Genomic DNA, 20,303 nt, shown 5'->3' on the forward strand with positions numbered 1-20,303 from the left:
CCTAGGCTGGAGTGCAGTGGCGTGATCTCAGCTCACCGCAACCTCCGCCTCCCAGGTTCAAGCAATTCTCCTGCCTCAGCCTCCTGAGTAGCTGGGCTACAGGCACACACCACCACGCCGTTAATTTTTGTATTTTCAGTAGAGACAGGGGTTTCACCATGTTGGCCAAGCTGGTCTCGAACTCCTGACCTCAGGTGATCCACACTCCTTGGCCTCCCAAAGTGCTGGGATTACAGGCGTCAGCCACTGCGCTTGGCCTAGGGCTTTCTTTTTTAAAAAACAAGTTCTAGCAAAGGGGCATTTCTAGCAGCCCCTGAGCCACACCTTCTGAAACTACCTTGCCCAGGATCCCCACAACTGTCCACATCACATGTCCCACTCTCTGACCACAGAGACTGCCTAAAAGGAGGACACAACAGATTTCAGATAAAAAGCACCTGTGTATCGTAAATATTTCAGGAAAAATAATTCAGATCTTTTCAAAGGCTTGCTTATTGCTGCTAATTGTTCCTGAGAATCTTCCTAAGCAGCAATACACTTGAGAATGTTATTAGCTGCTACTGCTCGTTTTCCTTCTCATGTCCTGAGGAAACCAAAAGCAAAATGAAACAAAAAACCACTCGAGGCTATAACTTTTGTATATAGGTCTAGTGAGCAAACTGCAAATTGAGACAAGGAATAGATTCCGGAGCAATCTCCAATCCTTACACAGGTACTTCCTGGCATCAAATCCCCAGGACATTTCTTGGCCCCTAATTACATTTTCCTTTTCAAAATGTTGAGGTTAAAATACATACAACCACAGAGGGGAGAAAATCTCAGGTCTAGCAATGGCGATGTCTTCATTTAGAAATAGGACTGACGGGAGCTTGGCAGGGGTCTCTAGGATCCAACAGAGGTTAAGTTGCATCCTGCAGCCCAACTGTCCACACTTAGAAGTGACAACATTCATGAACTAAGTCAACATCCACCAAAAATAACATGAAATAAAGCTCACAGTTGGGGAACATGAAAATAACGCGCACAGACCTCACCCACCAATCCCCTAAGCTGTGAAAACAAACGCTTGCATTTCAACTTTTCTCAAATGTCAAATTAGCATATTCTTCCCCTCCATGTAAAGTTTTAATAAACTTGACTCAATCTGCCTTTATTAAAAAACCTTACAAAAGATGTATTTAAATGCTTGAAAAAATTAACTGTATGCTCTATGCACAGATAAATTTCTTACTGTACAGCTAAATATGGTTATATCCTTTGTTTAAAAAATATTTTTTTTCCCACTAATGACACTTCGTGTGTAGTTCCACGTCAATGATCTTTCCGCTCCTCTGGGAATGTGTCCTAAGAGCTGCCGGGTGGGTGGAAATAGCCTTACACAGCGCCACTTTCTTGCTCAGTCGTGTTTATTAAGATTGTTTGGGGTTTGGCTTTTTTTTCCTCCGTTTCCGTTTTCTGAGACAGCGTGCTGGTAACTGTGGACCCGCCCGGCCGGCTGACCTTCACTTGTCCTTGGAGCGGTCCAGGCTCTCGAGTACCCGGTTGAGACGGATGTTGAGCAGTCTGACCTGCTTCTCCAGGTGCTCCAGCTTCTCCTCCACGCTGGGGTTGCTGGGATTGCTGGGGCCGCTGGGGCTGCTTCGCCAGTAGAAGCCCATGGGCCCGGTCATGAAGTAGACAGCCACCACGAAGCACAGCGGCAGCACCGCGTTCTCGGGCTCGCCCTCGTACTTGTGCAGGATGTACACGCAGGACATGGAAAACAGGACGACCCGCACGATCCAGAAGAAGCGGCCGAACACCACGTGCAGGACGCTGAAGGTGAAGCCCAGGGTCAGGGACAAGAACCAGTAGGCCAGGAGGACGACGCCGACCAGCAGCAGCGCGCGGGCCGGGCTGCTGGACACCGAGGCTGGGCTGAAATACTGGGACAGGTTGGAGACTGCAGGACAGAAAAGAGCAACAGGGCTGGTTACACAGGGACCAGGGGTTTCCTGACAAGCTGGAGTTGGGTAGCTTAGCTGGCCTGCTGGGCTTAAAAGGCCTTTGCAACAACCCAAGGAACTCAAGGAAGTTCCTCTGTGAATAGTCACACTAAGCTCCGTCAGGACACACAGGGAAGCCTCTTTTTTTTTGAGACTGAGTCTTGCTCTGTTGCCCAGGCTGGAGTGCAATGGTGTAATCTCGGCACACCGCAACCTCTGCCTGCTAGGTTCAAGCGATTCTCCTGTCTCAGCCTCCCGAGTAGCTGGGATTACAGGCATGCGCCACCACACCTGGCTAATTTTGTATTTTTAGTAGAGACGGGGTTTCTCCATGTTAGTCAGGCTGGTCTCGAACTCCTGACCTCAGGTGATCCACCCGCCTCGGCCTCCCAAAGTGCTGGGATTACAGGAGTGGGCCCCCGCACCCGGCCAGGGAAGCCCTTTAAGACGGCCTGCCATATTGAGTTTTAAAAATCCTCTCCATACACTAGTTTCTCTTCAAATCATATACATCTTTCACCTTTAGCCTGGGTAACATAGTGAGACCCTGATATGGACTGGCTCTGTGCTCCCACACAAATCTCATCTTGAATTGTAATCGTCACGTGTGAAGGAAGGAACCTCGTGGGGGGGGTGACTGGGTCATGGGGGTGGTTTCCCCATGCTGCTTGTGATCGTGGGCGGGGGGTCTCATGAGATCTGATGGTATAAAAGTGTTTGGCAGCTGCCCCCTTTGCTCTCTCTCTCTCCTGCCGCCTTGTGAAGACGGTGCTTGCTTCTCCTTTGCCTTCTGCCATGATTATGTTTCCTGAGCCATGCAGAACTGTGAGTTAATTAAACCTCTTTTATTTCTATATTACCCACTCTCAGGTTTTTTGTTTGTTTGTTTGAGGCTGGAGTGCAGTGGCACAATCTTGGCTCGTTGCAACCTCTGCCTCCCAGGTTCAAGCAATTCTCCTGCCTCAGTCTCCCAAGTAGCTGGGATTATAGGCACATGCCACCACACCCAGCTGATTTTTGTATCATTAGTAGAGATGAGGTTTGAACTCCTGACCTCAAGTGATCCACCTCCTCAGACTCCCAAAGTGCTGGGATTACACGCCTGAGCCACTGTGCCTGGCCTCGGGTATGTTTTTATAGCAGTGTGAAAACAGACTAATACAGACGCAATCTCTAGAGAACACAAATTTTTAAAAATTTAGACAGGCGTGGTAGCACATGCCTGTAGTCCCAGCTACTCAGGAGGCTGAGGTGGGAAGATCACTTGAGGCTGGGAGGTCAAGGCTGCAGTGAGCCAAAATGTGCCACTGCACTCCAGCCTGTTTGACAGAGTAAGACTTTGTCTCAGAAAACAACTTTTGCCTTTTACTGAAACACCTCTGGCAGTGGGGCATAGCTTGCAAATTGTCCTTCAGTTTCCATCGTAACAAATGCCCTTCAGGCTGAGCACACAACTACCTAGGATCAAAGCATTTCCCAGCCTTTCTTGCAGCTACATAACTAAGCTTTGGTCAAGGAGAGGTAAGTAGAAGTCTTTTGCAGTAGCTTCAGAGGGTTTTCCCTTAAAGTAGCAAGAATGTGTCCTTTACCTCTTCTGCCTGCTGGAACATGGATACAATGGCTGGAACTGGAGCAGCCACTTTGGAACATGAGGTCAGGGAAGGCACTCATGGAGGAACAATACAATGGAAGGTACTTTGGTCCAGAGCACCACATGCATCAGAGCCATCAAACCCGCCTCACCACCTCCCTGAGAACTTTTATATAAGAGGGAAATAAGCATCCATCTTGGTTAAGCCAATGTTATGTTGGATTTCTGTTTCAGCCAAACCTGATCCTAACTGGTACCCACACATGAAGTTCCATCTCAAGAATGCAGTGAAATGTAAGAGTAGCATCTTCTGGTGCCTGACTTAAGGAAATTCAAACAAAAAAGTTAAAAGAACAGTAGAATATTCCTTTTGAAACCAACTAGGTTGAACAATTATTAAAAATGCTGTATGGCCCGGCGCGGTGGCTCAAGCCTGTAATCCCAGCACTTTGGGAGGCCAAGACGGGCGGATCACGAGGTCAGGAGATCGAGACCATCCTGGTTAACACGGTGAAACCCCGTCTCTACTAAAAAACTACAAAAAAAAACTAGCCAGGCGAGGTGGCGGCGCCTGTAGTCCCAGCTACCCAGGAGGCTGAGGCAGGAGAATGGCATAAACCCGGGAGGCGGAGCTTGCAGTGAGCTGAGATCCGGCCACAGCACTCCAGCCTGGGTGACAGAGCGAGACTCCGTCTCAAAAAAAAAAAAAAAAAAAAAGCTGTGTGTTGCATTCTCCATTTACATACTTTTTGGATTAACCCATTTGAAAGATGTACACTTATTTCATCATGCATCATCTAAGAATAAAGACATCATTCATCTCAAAACCATGATATTATCATCATTCTAAGAATATTAACAATTCCAGGCCGGGCGCGGTGGCTCATGCCAGCATTTGGGAGGCCGAGGTGGGTAGATCACCTGAGATCAGAAGTTTGAGACCAGCCTGGCCAACATGGTGAAATCCCATCTTTACTAAAAACACAAAAATTAGCCAGGCATGGTGGTGCACACCTGTAATCCTGGCTACTCGGGAGGCTGAGGCACGAGAATCGCTTGAACCCAGGAGGCAGAGGTTGCAGTGAGCCTAGATGGCACCACTGCACTCCAGCCTGAGTCAGAGTGAGGCTCTGTCTCAAAAAAAAAAATTAATTAATTAACTAATTAACAATTCCATATAATATCACTTGAATTTCCCAGTTATCCAGGAACAGCTGTTTCCTTCCAACCCTCACCAGGACCCAGCAACAGTTCATGTTCTGCATTCGCCATCACTTTAGCCTCCGTTAATCCGGAAGAGACCCAAGACATTTTAGAAACACTGAAATTCTGAAGTCTAATTTTTCCAGGATGGTTTTCTTGCAGGAGGTCCCACATGCTGCAATTGTTTGTTTCCTCACAGTGTTGTTTAGCAAGTCCAAGGACAGCTATATCCTAAGCGTAATTTACACAAGCAGCTCTCAAACTTGTGTGATTCCTCCAGGAATCCCCTGGAGGGCTTAGGAAAATAGGTTGCTGGGCCCCATCCCCAGATCTGATTCAGTGGGTCCTGGATGGGTCGAAGAATCTGCAGCTTTTTTTGTTTTAGACAGGGTCTTGTTCTGTCACCCAGGCTGGAGTGTGATGGTGTGATCTCGGCTCACTGCAGCCTCGACCTTTCGGGCTCAAGCGATCCTCCCACCTCAGACTCCCGAGTAGCTAGGACTACAGGTGTGTGCCAACACAGCTGCCTAATTTTTGTATTTTTTTATAGAGACAGTGACATGGTTTGGCTCTGTGTTCTCACCCAAATCTAATTTCAAATTGTAGTCCCCACGTGTCCGGGGAGGGACTTGGTAGGAGGTGATTGGATCGTGGGGGTGGTTTCCTCCAGGCTGTTCTCATGAAAGTGAGTCTCACGAGATGATGGTTTAAGTGTTTGGCAGTTTATCCCTCGCTCTTGCTTCCTCGCTCTCCTGCCGCCAGGTAAGACGTGCCTTGCTTCCCCTTTGACTTCCGCCATGATTACAAGTTTCCTGAGGCCTCCCCAGCCATGTGGAACTGTGAGTCAATTAAACCTCTTTTATTTATAAATTACCCAGCCTCAGACATTTCCTTATAGCAGTGTGGAAACCAGCAAATACAGATAGGATCTTGCTATGTTGCCCAGGCTGGTCTTGAACTCCTGAGCTCAAGCAACCTGCCTGCCTTGGCTTCCCAAAGTGCTGGGATTACAGGCGTGAGGCACCATGCCCAGCCAAATCTGCACCTCTTACAAGTTTGCCAGGGAGGCTCCTGCTGCTGCTGATCTAAGGGTCATTTTGAGATCCACCAGCTTAGGCGTGATGAACTCTATGCATTTGGGGACAGAGAGGACCATGGGGAGAAGTGTGACACAACCATCTGGAGTGGGCAAGCGCAAATCCAGAGCAGGCCTGAGATGGGAAGCCTCGACCCTGGAGCTCCTCCGGTCAATAACGACACCTACGGCCTGAATGTCTCATAGTTCCCCAGAATGATCAGACTCTGCACGGCTGGCCAGTGTCTAGAGTCCAACACTAAACAGCAGCCGTCTCTGGGACGAAAGGTTTGGGGTCACCAGGACTCCCCAGAAGCCAGGGTGTGTTTCCTACACCATGCCTTCCTGAGGCATCGTGAGCATTTTGACTAAATGTGGTTGACTTGGGAGCTGACTTTCACACCTGTCCCCTGCAGACTGGAGGCTAAACCAGTGTTTCCCAAACCTCTCAGTCTCAAGACCTGTTTGCACTCTTCAGTATTATTGAAGCGTCCCCAGAGCTTTTGTTTATGTGGGTTCTACCTAACTGATATATTTACCATAGCAGAAAATTAGGTAGTTTTTAATTAGTTGTTAATTGTCTTTTAAATTTTATTTATTTTTCATTTACTTATTTGAGACAGAGTCTTGCTCTGTAGCCCAGGCTAGACTGCAGTAGCATGATCTCAGCTCATTGCAACCTCTATCTCCTGGGCTCAAGCAGTTCTCTCACCTCAGCCTCCTGAGTAGCTGAGACTACAAGCATGCACCACCAAGCTAATGTTTTGATTTTTAGTAGAGACAGGGTCTCACTATGTTGCCGAGGATGGTCTCAAACTCCTGGGCTTAAGCAATCTGTCTGCCTCAACCTCCCAAAGTGCTGGGATTACCAGCATGAGCCACTGTGCCCAGCCGTTAATAATTTAAAAACATTGCTATCATTAACTCATTTTCAAATAACCCATTATAGATGCTAGGCTTTGAGTGTTTGCATCCCCCACAAAATTCCTATGTTGAAATCCTAACCCCAAAAGTGATGGTCTTAGGAGGTGGAGTCCTGGGGAGGTGGAGGTCATGGGGGTGGAGCTCCCATGAATGAGTTTAGTGCCCTTATAAAGAGGTCCCAGGTAACTGCTTTGTTCCTTCCACGTGAGACACAGTGAGGCATCGTCTACAAGAAAGGGCTCTCCCCACCGCCTGAATCTGCCGGCACCTTCCTCCTGGACTTCCCGCCTCCAAACTGTGAGAAATGAAAATGTCTGTTAGGCCAGGCACGGTGGCTCATGCCTGTAATCCCAGCTCTTTGGGAGGCCAAGGTGGGCAGATCGCCTGAGGTCAGGAGTTCGAGACCAGCCTGACCAATATGGCAAAACCTCATCTCCACTAAAAAAACACAAAATTAGCCAGGCGTGGTGGCACATGCCTGTAATCCCAGCTACTCGGGAGGCTGAGGCAGGAGAATCATTGGAACCCGGGAGGCCGAGGTTGTGGTGAGCCGAGATCGCGCCACTGCACTCCAGCCTGTGGAACAGAGACTCCATCTCAAAAAAAAAAAAAAAAAAGCCGTTGTGAAGCCACACAGTCCATGGAATTTTGTTACAGCAGCCTGAACTGACTGAGACAATAGGTTAACACAAAATATTTTTCACGAAAAGCAACTGTTTCAAAAGCAGAACAAACCACAGTGAGAACAGTGGCAGCGTCCTGAATGTTTGCCAGTCTCTTTCCTATCTAGCTATTTAGAGACCTGGTCCCCAAATCTGTTTTTGAGTTCAGAGGAACGGAACACCAGCCACAAATATGAGCCACGTTTGTCACCGACATTTTTCAAGTACTCACAGCAAAAAAGGCAAAAAAAAAAAAAAAGGGGGAATATTAATATTTTGTTTAATCCAATATACCCAAAATGTTATCTTAACATAGCATCAATATATATGGAAGTATTAAAGTACCTGCTAAATCCCTGACCTCAGAGACATGTTACTGGAGAAGAGAGGAACTCTCAAGTCACCCCTCCTAACCAAAAGGGTCTCAGGGACCTCCTGGGGTTCCTCAGAGCACACTTTGAGAAGCATCATCATGTCATCAAGGGGCCAAGATAGGTGATCAGCCGGGAAAGATGCCCAGAGAGAATGCCACCCCTGCCTTCCACCCCTCAGTGACTTCGGTGAAAGCTGTCCTTTAAACCAAGCAAGGGTGGTCCAAAGCAATGTCACTCCCTGAGGCCCTCAAAATCCTAAAGAGAACACGAGTGGCCCTGCATGTTCTGCCTCATGGCCAAGGGGTACCATCTGACTTCCCTAGCGCTGCCATGGCCAAGTAGCTAAAAAAAGAACAGAAGGCCGGGTGCAGTGGCTCACGCCTGTAATCTCAACACTTTGGGAGTCCAAGGCGGGTGGATCACCTGAGATCAGGAGTTCGAGACCAGCCTGGCCAACATGGTGAAACCCCACCTCTACCAAAAATACAAAAATTAGCCCGGTGTGGTGGTAGGTGCCTGTAATTCCAGCGACTTAGGAGGCTGAGGCCGGAGAATCGCTTGAACCCGGGAGGCAGAGGTTGCAGTGAGCTGAGATTGTACCACAGCACTCCAGTCTGGGCAACAGAGCAAGACTCCGTCTCAAAACAACAACAACAACAACAACAACAAAATTAGCCAGATTTGGTGGCATGAGCCTGTAATCCCAGCCACTCGGGAGGCTGAGGCAATAGAATCGCTTGAACCCAGGAGGCGGAGGCTGTAGTGAGCCAAGATAGCACCACTGCACTCCAGCCTGGACAACAGGGCAAGACTCCAACTCAAAAAAAAAGGACAGAAGCTTATTCTCTCAGTTTGTTTGGAGGCTGGAAGTCTACGAACAACGTGTCAGCGGGCTGGTTCCTTCAGAGGCTCGAGGGCGAATCTGCCCAGGCCCCTCCTAGTGTCTGCGGGTTGCTGGTGATCCTTGGCACTCCGTGACTGCCAGACATACTCCTCTCTCTACTCCGCCTTCACGCGGCCTTCTCCCTGCGTGTGTCTATGTCTAAATCTCCCCTTCATATAAGGACACGGGTCACATCGGATCTGGGACGCACCCTACTCCAGAGTATGGCCTCATCTTAACAAATGACACCCACAATGACCCCATCTCCAAACAGCGTCCCATTCTGAGGTTCTGGGGGTTAGGACTTCAACAGATGAATGTGGGGGGGACACAATTCAACTCCTAACAGGCACCGTTCAAGCAAAGTGAATGTTTTGGTGGCTGACTTGTTCCTCAGCGTGGGCCAGGTTTACACCTGCACACCTGTCAAGTCCTGATGGCTGCGGCAGGGGAAGCTGGCTCTGGGTGCAGCTGGCCAGCCGGCCCTCAGTGTGGACAAGTGAGATTGGCAGGTCCCAGAAATGCACAATGATGTACATTTTGGAGGAGGGCCCCTTTGTAAGCCCCCAAGTATTGACTACGGGCTGGGCACCATCCAACCACCCCACACACACAGTCATCTAGTCCTCATGACTTGCAGATAGGGTAAACAGCATTTTCCACACAAGGACTCCTTGCCCAGGGTCCCAGAGCTAGGACAGGGCAGAGCTGGGATTTGGAACCAGGGGATCCAGTTTCCGGAGCCACACAGTCCCTGCCCTGTGCTGATGCATCACTGAAGCACGGTTCACGTTTTCCCCACTTTATTGGAAACTTTGTTGGAAGTGGCCTCAGCGGCTTCAGAGGAGTAAGCAACACGACAAAGACACGAACCTTAAATCCATCCTTCCAACTCCTGGACACATGCTCTGTGCCAGCAGATTACAATGGGGACAAAGGCTGTGCCATCTATCGTGTGCTGAGCCCTTGAAATGTGACAAGTCAGAACTGACGTGCGCTCTAAATGTCAGAGACTGAGTCTCAAAGGCCTTAGTTACCCAAAAAAATGTGAGACACCTCATAATTTTCTATTAATTATAAGTTGGGATGTTTTTAATATATTGGGTTAACTAAAATATCTTATTAAAATTAATTTCTCCTGGGCATGGTGGCGCATGCCTGTAATCCCAGCACTCTGGGAGGCCAAGGCAGGCAGATCACTGGAGCTCAGGAGTTCAAGGCTACGCTGGGCAACATGGCAAAACCCCATCTCTACAAAAAATACAAACATTAGGTGGGGCACGGTGGCTCACGCCTGTAATCCCAGCACTTTGGGAGGCTGAGGCAGGTGCATCATGAGGTCAGGAGTTCGAGACTACCCTAGCCAAGATGGTGAAACCCCCATCTCTACTAAAAAAAATAAAAAAATTAGCCAGGCACGGTGGCAGGAGCCTCTAATCCCAGCTACTTGGGAGGCTGAGGCACGAGAATGGCTTGAACCCAGGAGGTGGAGGTTGCAGTGGTGAGCCGAGATCGACCACTGCATTCAAGGCATCATGCCAGAGCAATACTCCATCTCAAAAAATAATAATAATAATACAAACATTAGCCAGACGTGGTGGCGCACACCTGTGGTCCCAGCTAGTTGGGAAGCTGAGGTAGCAGAATCACCTGAGCCTGGGGTGGTGGAGGCTGCAGTGAGCTGGGATTGTGCCACTGCACTCTAGCCTGGGCAACAGGGCAAGACTCTATCTCAAAAAAAAAAAAAAAAAAAAAAAAAAAAAAAAAAAAAGGCTGGGAGCAGTGGCTCATGCCCATAATCCCAGCACTTTAGGAGGCCAAGGCAGGTGGATCACGAGGTCAGGAGCTCAAGACCAGCCTGGCCAACATAGTGAAACCCTGTCTCTACTAAAAATACAAAAAAATTAGCCAGGCGTGGTGGCGCACGCCTGTAATCTCAGCTATTCGGGAGGCTGGGGCAGGAGAATGGGGCGTGGTGGCACATGCCTGTAGTCCCAGCTACTCGGGAGGCTGGGGCAGGAGACTGGCATGAACCCGGGAGGTGGAGGCTGCAGTGAGCTGAGATCACGCCACTGCACTGCAGCTTGGGCAACAGAGTAAGACTTCGTCCCTCCTGCCCCCCACCAACCCCCCAAAAAAAAGAAAAGAAAGAAAAATTAATTTCACCATTTCTTTTTATCCTTTTGACATGGTTACTAGAAAACTTCACATCACCTAGGGGGCTCACATTCTTTTTCTATTAGACCACTCGGGGCTACGGAGTTCCCATTTTAACCAGAGTCTAAAAAAAAAAAAAACCACACTGAAGAAAGAAATTATATTGTGCTCACAGAAACCCTTTTTACCAGAATATCCAACGTTGGTGTATGGCTTCCTGTAAAGCATTTTGCACTCAAACTTCTACGCATAAGACACGAATTCCAAAGGCCTTTGGATGCCTCGAAGCTTACGCATCAAACAGAGCTAGAAAAGCTTCAACACGGAAGTAGGCTCGTTTCGCCTCCGGAACGCGCCAGCTGCTCTCCTGATGAATGCGGGCATTCAGGGCTTATGGATCCGCTGCGGATGCCTCTATTCTGGGCTTCTTCCATATGATTAGGAGGCTGTTCCTACTCTGTAGTTTTTCATTCCAAGCTGCGTGCGATTTTCTGCAATCAGGTTTGTTTCTCCAGGGTTCAATGGGTGGCGATGAAAACACGGAGAGTTTGACAATCCGGGCAGGTGGTGAATACGGAAGCTAAGAGGATTGCACGCAGTGGCTGCATCTGGGGGAGGGTGCGTTAACTCTGCCAAGTCCCAGGAGGGGCCGTGAGTGGCCCCGGGGGGCTGCCAGGTGCACAGTGTCCTCTGGCCATGCTGATGCCTCCAATTCTTTGAGCAGTGAGGTGACTGAGTTGGCATAAGGCCTCTTAAAGGTTGAACTCAGAGATGTTTGTGAATGGCCTGGGGTGTCAGCAGGTATGAACCAGTGTGCCCATCATGGCCAGTGGGCCTCACTCCCCCATCTCTGACCAGCAAAACGGGGATGTCAAAGACCAATGGGCAGTGCTGAGATCCCACATGTAACAGGGCTACGGTATAGCAGTTTCCCGTGGCTGCCGCAACAAACCACTACAAACTGGGCGGAATACGACAGAAGTTCATCCACTTGCGGTTCTGGAGGCCGGACGTCTGAGTCAAGGTCTCGGCGGGGCCGCACTCCCTCTGAAAGCTCAAGACCCTTCCTCGCCTCTTCCAGCTTCTGGTAGCCCCAGGTGTTCCTTGGCTTATGGCTCCGTCCCTCCAGTCCCCGTTTCTCACTTCCCAGGGCCATCTTCTCCCCATGTTTCTTGGTGCTTCTGTGTCCCAATTCCCCACTTCTTATAAGCACATCAATCATTAAATTGAGGGTCCACTCTAATCCAAGACGATCTCATTTAACTTGATCACATCTGCAGACCCCATTCCCAAACAAGGGCTCACTCACAGGTCCAGGGCTAGGACTGGAATACATATTCGTACTCTCGGGGAGCACATTTCAGCCCACATGACTGGCTAAGCAGCGGGCCCCACAGCCCTCCTGCTCTTATTTACCAAGAGTGGGCTGGGTGTGGTGGCTCACGCCTATAATCCCAGCACTTTGGGAGGCTGAAGCAGGAGAACGGTTTGAGCCCAAGAGTTTGAGAACAGCCTGGGCAACATGGTAAGACCCTGTCTCTACAGAAAATGTAAAAATTAGCCAGGCCTGGTGGCATGGGCCTGTGGTTCCAGCTACTCAGGAGGCTGAGGTGGGAGGATCACAAGCCCAGGAAGTTGAGGCTGTAGTGAGGCATGATTGAGCCACTACACTCCAGCCTGGGCAATAGAGTGAGATCCTAAACAAAAACAAGCAAAGGCCAGGCATGGTGGCTCACGCCTGTAATCCCAGCACTTTGGGAGGCCGAGGCGGGTGGATCACGAGGTCAGGAGATCGAGACCATCTTGGCTAACATGGTGAAACCCCCTCTCTGCTAAAAATACAAAAAATTAGCCTGGCGTGGTGGCGGGCACCTGTAGTCCCAGCTACTCGGGAGGCTGAGGCGTGAACCCAGCAGGCGGAGCTTGCAGTGACCCAAGATAGCGCCACTGCACTCCAGCCTGGGCGACAGTGAGACTCCGTCTCAAAACAAACAAACAAGCAAACAAACAAAAAGGGTCTCTTTGTGCCAGGTGCAGAGCTGGGGCCAGAGCGCAGCCCGGAGACGCCAGGCCTAGGCTGTTGACACAAATGATGCGGTTTATGACACCACCTGCATTCCCTCTGGGAGTCTAGAATTTTGACACATGTCAAGCAGAGGGTGATGACATGACCAGCCCCCAGTAAAAAGCCTGGGCACGGAGTCCTCGGTGGGCACCCTCTGCTGGGGGAATTAAGTGCGTCCCGTGTGACTCCCCAGGGAGAGGACTTTGAAGCTTGAGCCTGGCCTCCCCGGGACTTCACACGCCTTTTCCCTTTGCTGATGGTGCTTGCGTCCTTCCGTCACAATAAATCACAGCCATGAGGACAGCTATATGCTGAGTCCTGCCAGTGCTCCTAGGGAACTGGTGAGCCTGTAAGTGGTCTTAGGAACCCTGCCACATGCAGCAACTGCAGACCTTCCCGTGAGACAGGTGGCAGCTGGGACCAGGGCAGGGGGGCTGGAAAGAGCCCAGCTGGGGGATTTCCTCTGGAAAGGCCCAGGGAAGAGCAGCCTCCACCTTGTGGACGGAAGGAGAGCAGTGGAGCGGGGGCAGCTAGGAGATCCCTCCCTACCTGGCACACCACAGGGCACGGCAGAGAAAACGGGGAGGTGACTTCATCCTGAGAGCATGGGATGCCTCTGGAGCTCTTAAGGTGGTAAGGGACAAGGTCTCCTCTGGGTATAAAAGCTGCACACCCTGGACGCTCTGCCCGGGTTAGCTCCTGTCACCCCCCCCCCCGATGGAATGCAGGTGGAGGTGGGGCAGAGCCGCCTGGGAAGGGGGGTGTAAGGCTGGGGGCGGCACAGGCTGCAGGCCTGGACTAGAGGTGCCCCACTCAGTTACCAGGACCGTTGCTGCCTTGCCATCCACCAAGACCAGTATCGATGCTCCAACCCACATGCAGAAAGGGAGGGCTGTGCCCCGCCAATGTTCTCTTCCTGGCTATAAATGTGTGACTAGCATTGCACTATCAAACTGCACTACCCTCCTCCCCAGCGCACAAAAGCAGGGGAGCTCCCCTGGCAATTCTTGCCCCATGCGGTGGGTATGGCGGATGGGCTGGTGCAGCATCGGATGACACCTGCCCCCAGCCTGCCTTCCTGGATGGCAGAAGCTGGAGAGCTAAGAACTGCATTAGCCTGCCTCCCTCGCAGCTAGGGACTGGACGGAAAGTAAGTTCCGCCTTGCAGTTCCCCCATACACACATGACTTTGAAAATTAAGTGAAGTGTTGCAGCCGATATGCACGGTTCCAGAAACGGAAAGGCTCCCTGCACCTACACGCAAAGTCTAGTTGTTGTGGTGGCAGCAGTGGCTTCCTGGTCCTCAAATTATGCTACAGTTGTGTGACCTGGAACTCAATGGTCTCAACAGCTGCAACCCTGGACGGCCAGTTCGGCAATGTCTGAGGCCATGCATCTCTCCCTCAGTCTTTCTGAAGATTCTTTTGAGTGTCTCTGTCTCCATGAAATCCCCTTCTGTCTAAATAACTAGTCATTTATTGCACGGATCCCAGTGACCCAGGGCACTATACCTCTGGTCCATGTGTTTTGCCTAGGGACACACAAGTTGGCACTACCCAGTCAGTCGCACCTTACCCTAAATGGCATCTGGGAAATCTCAGCTTTGATGGGCCATTTGTTTTTTATTTTTATTATTATTTTAGAGGAGTCTTGCTCTGTCATCCAATCTGGAGTACAGTGGCATGATCATAGCTCACTGCAGCCTCAAACTCCTGATCTCAGGCAATCCTCCTGCCTCAGCCTCCCGAGTGGCTGGGGACTACAGGTGCACACCACCACACCCAGCAATTTTTTGGTACTTTTTTTGTGGAGACGGGATCTCACCACATTGCCCAGGCTGCTCTTGAATTCTTGGGTTCAAGCAACCGTCCCACGTTGGTCTCCCAAAGCACTGGGATTACAGGCATGAGCCGCTGTGCCTGGCCTCTATATGAGACTATTAAAATAAAAAACGTTCACTCCTATCCTCACTGACCAGCCCTCCGCAACCTTCTCATGTATTACTCACTGTGAGTACCAGTTCCACACTACCAGAACCACCAAAATAGAATGACACTTTATGCGAATGCCACCCCCACACCTACCATCAAGTCCAAGAACATCCAAGAGCTCGGTCCACACTTTCCACAGTGTCTCCACGAACATATCCACTCCCAACACGAACCTCTCGGTCAGCCTGGCCAGGAACTGCAGAAACAAGAAAACAGTCATCACCCAATTTCTACTCACCACTCCGCTCTTTTCCTCCATCCGTCAAGCAGTGAACCGGGGAGCCCGGGAGTTTATACCTGGGAAGGGAAAAACCGCAAGTCCACGATGAATACCACACACGCAGTCTACTGGCCCAGGGGAGTGACTTGAACTGGATACTGATGACAGCCCAACTGAGAAAATTGGTGAAAATGACCCCTTCCTTGGAACGGCTGAACAAGGCACCTATGGAGGCTGGGACTCTGCAGGGCCGGGTTACGCCGCTTGCCATTGCTCCTGCTGTCTTTCATGCTCCCTCTTGGGTCAGGGTCTCTTCTGCTTTCTTCTGCCTGATTTCTTTTTTTTTTTTTTTTTTTTTTGGATGGAGTCTTGCTCTGTCACCCAGGTTGGAGTGCAGTGGCCGGATCTCAGCTCACTGCAAGCTCCGCCTCCCGGATTCACGCCATTCTCCTGCCTCAGCCTCCTGAGTAGCTGGGACTACAGGCACCCGTCACCTTGCCCAGCTAGTTTTTTGTATTTTTTAGTAGAGACGGGGTTTCACCGTGTTAGCCAGGATGGTCTCGATCTCCTGATCTCGTGATCCGCCCATCTTGGCCTCCCAAAGTGCTGGGATTACAGACTTGAGCCACCACGCCCGGCTTTCTGCCTGATTTCTCTAAAGAGACAGGGTCTTGCTGTTGCCCAAGCTGGGGTGCAGTGGTACAATGATAGCTCGCTGCAGCCGCAAACTCCCAGGTTCAAGCAATCCCGCCTCAGCTTCCCAAGTAGCTAGGGCTACAGGTGTAGCCACCACACCAGGCTTTATTATTATTATCATTATTATTATTATTATTTTGTAGGGACGGGGTCTTGCTATATTGCCCAGGCTGGTCTCAAACTCTAAGCCTCAAGCGATCCTCCTGCCTGGCCCTCCCAAATTCCTGGGATTACAGGCGTGAAACACTGCACTGCACCCTGCAGGTTTCTCATTTGTAAAGAGTGGAAGTTTCTGCTCCTAAGAAGCTGGTAACGATAGAGCCCCATGCTCTATCCAATTCTAAGGACCCTCAAGAAACATGAATACAAGGTACAGCTTCATTTTAACTTTTTTTTTTAAAAAATAAGTGATATTGTATACATGTAGCATAAAACTCAAGCCTACCAACAGGTATTCAGTGGACAGTAAGCCTTCCCTCTCATTTCCTGGCAACCTGAATCCCCCTCCAGAGGAACCACTATGACCACTCCCTTGTGAACCCTTCCTTAGATGTGCCAGGTGAATAATGGCACGGACATATTCTCTCCACAATGGCAGCACAGGTGTACAGCTGGGCTGCTTTTCTCGTGCAACACTCTTATCTTGGAAATCATTCACACTCAGAACACACAGAGCTGCCTCACCCTTTTTAAAAGATGGCACACCTGGAGCCAGGCCCCTACTCACGGACACCTATGTGGTTTCCAGCCTTTGCTATTACAGGGGAAAAAACAGCGAGCCCACGATGAATGCCACCCAAGTGGTCTACTGGCCCAGGGGATGAATTTGAACTTGATACAAATTGATGACAGCCCAACAACTGAGCAAAACTGAGTAAAACATACCCCTTCCCTTTGTAAGGGCTGACCAAGGTATCTATGGGGGCCGGGATTCTGCAGGGCTGCAGCACACAGAGTGCCGCCATAACAGAACCCACCTACATCACTTGGCTCATGTGTCAAGGGTAAACGCCTCTGTGAATTGGCGACAGCATTTTTTTTTTTTCTGAGACAGGGTCTTGCTCTGTCACCCAGGCTGGAGTGCAGTGGTATGATCTCGGCTCACTGCAGCCTCCACCTCCCAAGTTCAAGCAATCCTCCCACCTCAGCCTCCCAAGTAGCTGGGACTACAGGCTTGCACTACCACACTCAGCTAAAATTTTTGTATTTTTAGTAGAGACAGGGTTTCGCCATGTTGGCCAGGCTAGTCTTGAACTCCTGACCTCAGGTAATCTGCCCACCTCGGCCTCCCAAAGTGCTGGGATTATAGGTGTTGAGTCACCACACCTGGGCAGCTACAGTAGTTTATTTTATTTTATTTTATTTTGAGTCTCACTTTGTCGCCAGGCTGGAGTGCAGTGGCACGATCTCAGCTCACTGCAACCCCCGCCTCCTGGGTTCAAGAGATTCTCCTGCCTCAGCCTCTCGAGTAGCTGGGACTACAGGCATGCGCCACCATACCCAGCTAATTTTGTATTTTTAGTAGAGATGGGGTTTCCCCATGTTGGCCAGGATGTTCTCAATCTCTTGACCTTGTGATCCACCTGCCTCAGCTTCCCACAGTGCTGGGATTACAGGCTTGAGCCACCATGCCCAGCTAACTACAGCATTTTAAACTGGATATCCTGACTGGATGGTTCCTACAGGACAGAGAAGATAAGAGCAGGGCTGAATCAGGAACTAGGAGAGTAGAAAATGCCAATAACCTCAGAGGTAGCATTGTGGTTGAGAAGGCACAAGCCGGACTGTCGACTGCCTGGGTTCAAATCCCAGCTCTGCCTCTTACTAGCTGGGTTTCCATCAGCGTATTATATATATTCATAAGCTGTCTGGGGCTTCAGGGTTTCCACTAACAATGGAGATAACAGTACCTATTTCATCTAGTTATTTTGAGCTTTACATGGGCTATTCATGTGAAATGCTTTGAGCGCATGGTAAGTGTTCAAGACTCCTGTCAACATCCAATATTCTTCTTCTTTTTTTGAGACATGGTCTCATTCTGTCACCCAGGCTGGAGTGCACTGGCGCAATCTCAGCTTAAGGCAAACTCTGTCTCCTGAGTTCAAGCAATTCTCCTGCTTCAGCCTCCTGAGTAGCTGGAATTACAGGTGCCTGCCACCACACCCGGCTAATTTTTGTATTTTTAGTAGAGATGGGGTTTCACCATGTTGACCAGGCTGTTCTCGAACTCCTGACCTCAAGTGATACACCTGCCTAGGCCTCCCAAAGTGCTGGGACTACAAGCATGAGCTACTGTGCCCGGCCAATGTCCAATATTCTAACAGAAGCATTGACTTCACAATGTCCTATGAGGACACCAACATTTTAGCCCTAAAAAATAGTACAGAGGCTGGGCATGGTGCCTCACACCTATAATCCCAGCACTTTGGGAGGCTGAGGTGGGAAGATTGCTTTAGCCCAGGAGTTTGAGACCAGCCTGGGCAACCAAATGAGACCCTATCTCTAATTTACCTTAAGAAAAAATTTTAGGCTAAGCGTGGTGGCTCACGCCTGTAATCTCAGCACTTTGGGAAGCCGAGGCGAGTAGATCACCCGAGGCCAGGAGTTCAAGACCAGCCTGGCCAATGTGGTGAAACCTTGTCTCTAGTAAAAACACAAAAAATTAGCTGGGCGTGGTGGTGCACGCCTGTAATCCCAGCTACTTGGGAGGCTGATGCAGGAGAATTGCTTGAACCTGGGAGGCAGAGGTTGCAATGAGCCAAGATCGTGCCACTGCACTCCAGCCTGGGCGATAGAGGGAGACAGCATCTCAAAAAAAAAAAAAAAAAAAAAAAAGGTGGTCGGGCACAGTGGCTCACGCCTGTAATCCCTGCACTTTGGGAGACCGAGGCAGGTGGATCACCTGAGGTCAGGAGTTCGAGACCAGTCTGATTAACATGGTGAAACCCTGTCTCTAGTAAAAATACAAAAAAAATTAGCCAGGTGTAGTGGTGAGCGTCTGTAATCCCAGCTACTTGGGAGGCTGAGGCAGGAGAATCGCTTGAACCTGGGAGGTGGAGGTTGCTATGAGTTGAGATCAGGCCATTGCACTCCAATCTGGGCAATAGAGCAAGACTCTGTCTCAAAAAAAAAAAAATAAAAGATTTTCATAGGAGCGTGAACACTATTGTGAACTGCATGCTCCTTGTGAGAACCTAATGCCCAATGATCTGTCACTGTCCCCCATCACCCCCAGACGGAACACATGGAACCGTCTAGTTGCAGGAAAACAAGCTCAGTGCTCCCACTGATTCTACATTATGGTGAGTTGTATAATTATTTCATTCTATATTACAATGTAATGATAATAGAAATAAAGTGCACAACAAACATAATGTGCTTGAATCATCCCGAAACCATCCCCCCACCCAGTCCATGGAAAAACTGTCTTCACAAAACCGGTCCCTGCTGCCAAAAAGGTTGAGGACCACTGCATTAGAGAGGAGGGTGACTGCCCCTCCCTTGGGTGGGGGGAGGGGGGGGGATCTGGGAGGAGGGCCTACAGAAGACCAGCGTAAATCAGAACCACAACCACGAAGAGGTCTTCCAGAGATTCCACGTCACGGCACACATCCCAGCTCGGTGGTTCTCAGAGTGTGGTGGTGCCCGGACTAGCAGCAGCATCACCCAGGAGCTTGCCAGAAATGCAGACTCTCAGGGCCCCACCCAGATCCACTGCCTCAGACTCTCCAGGGATGGAGCCCAGCAATCCGTTTCCACAGGCCTCCTGGTGATGCTGATGCACACTCCAGGTTGAGGACCTTGACTGAGAGAGGCAGTTGCACATGTTCCTTCAGAGCACCACTGCACTCCAAAGCTGCAGGCAGGCCAGACATACGTGGACAATGGAAGAGGCACATAAGACAGTGATCTGCTCATAAAATGGAGTCCGTATCCACAGCAACAAAAACAAAGGATGGATATATTCAACAACATCCAGAAATAGCAGAAAATAATCATAATGAGTAAATAGATTACAGAATGTATGCCCCCCCCTTTTTTTTTTTTTGAAGACAGGGTCTTGCCCTGTTGCCCAGCCTGGAGTACAGTGGGGTTAATTATGGCTCACTGCAGTTTCAAACTCCTGGGCTCAAGCACTCCTCCCACCTCAGCCTCCCATGTAGCTAGGACCACAGGCAGCTGCTACCATGCCCAGCTTTTCCTGTCACAATTTTTTTCTTTTTCCTGAGACAGAGTCTTGCTTTGTCACCTGGGCTACAGGGCATTAGCGCCATCTCAGCTCACTGCAACCTCCCCCTCCCAGGTTCAAGCGATTATCCTGCCCCAGCCCCCTGAGTAACTGGAATTACAGACACGCGCCACCAAGCCTGGCTAGTTTTTGTAAAATAGTAGAGACAGAGTTTTGCCATGTTGGCCAGGCTGGTTTTGAACTCCTAACCTCAGGTGATCTGCCTGCCTCAGTCTCCCAAAGTGCTGG

General features: G+C 49.9%; 1 protein-coding gene across 2 annotated transcripts in view; it reads right to left on the minus strand.

Moving 5' to 3' along the window:
• Nucleotides 1-1,131: 1,131 nt before the first annotated feature.
• The window catches only part of BRI3BP (BRI3 binding protein), a 32,590-nt gene continuing 13,418 nt past the window's right edge, over nucleotides 1,132-20,303 (minus strand). The window contains exons 1-2 of one of the 2 annotated variants that reach the window (XM_011948392.1): nucleotides 15,004-15,107; nucleotides 1,132-1,942 (exon numbers count right to left, since the gene is read on the minus strand). In XM_011948392.1, coding sequence (XP_011803782.1) covers nucleotides 1,503-1,942; nucleotides 15,004-15,064 — 501 coding nt within the window. In that variant the 5' untranslated portion in view covers nucleotides 15,065-15,107 and the 3' untranslated portion in view covers nucleotides 1,132-1,502. Of the gene's footprint in view, nucleotides 1,943-15,003; nucleotides 15,108-20,303 lie in introns of those variants that run through there. The other variant, XM_011948393.1, reaches the window with a different exon arrangement.

Source organism: Colobus angolensis, unplaced genomic scaffold (genome assembly GCF_000951035.1).
Source record: "Colobus angolensis palliatus isolate OR3802 unplaced genomic scaffold, Cang.pa_1.0 Scaffold28, whole genome shotgun sequence".
Lineage (NCBI taxonomy): Eukaryota > Metazoa > Chordata > Mammalia > Primates > Cercopithecidae > Colobus > Colobus angolensis.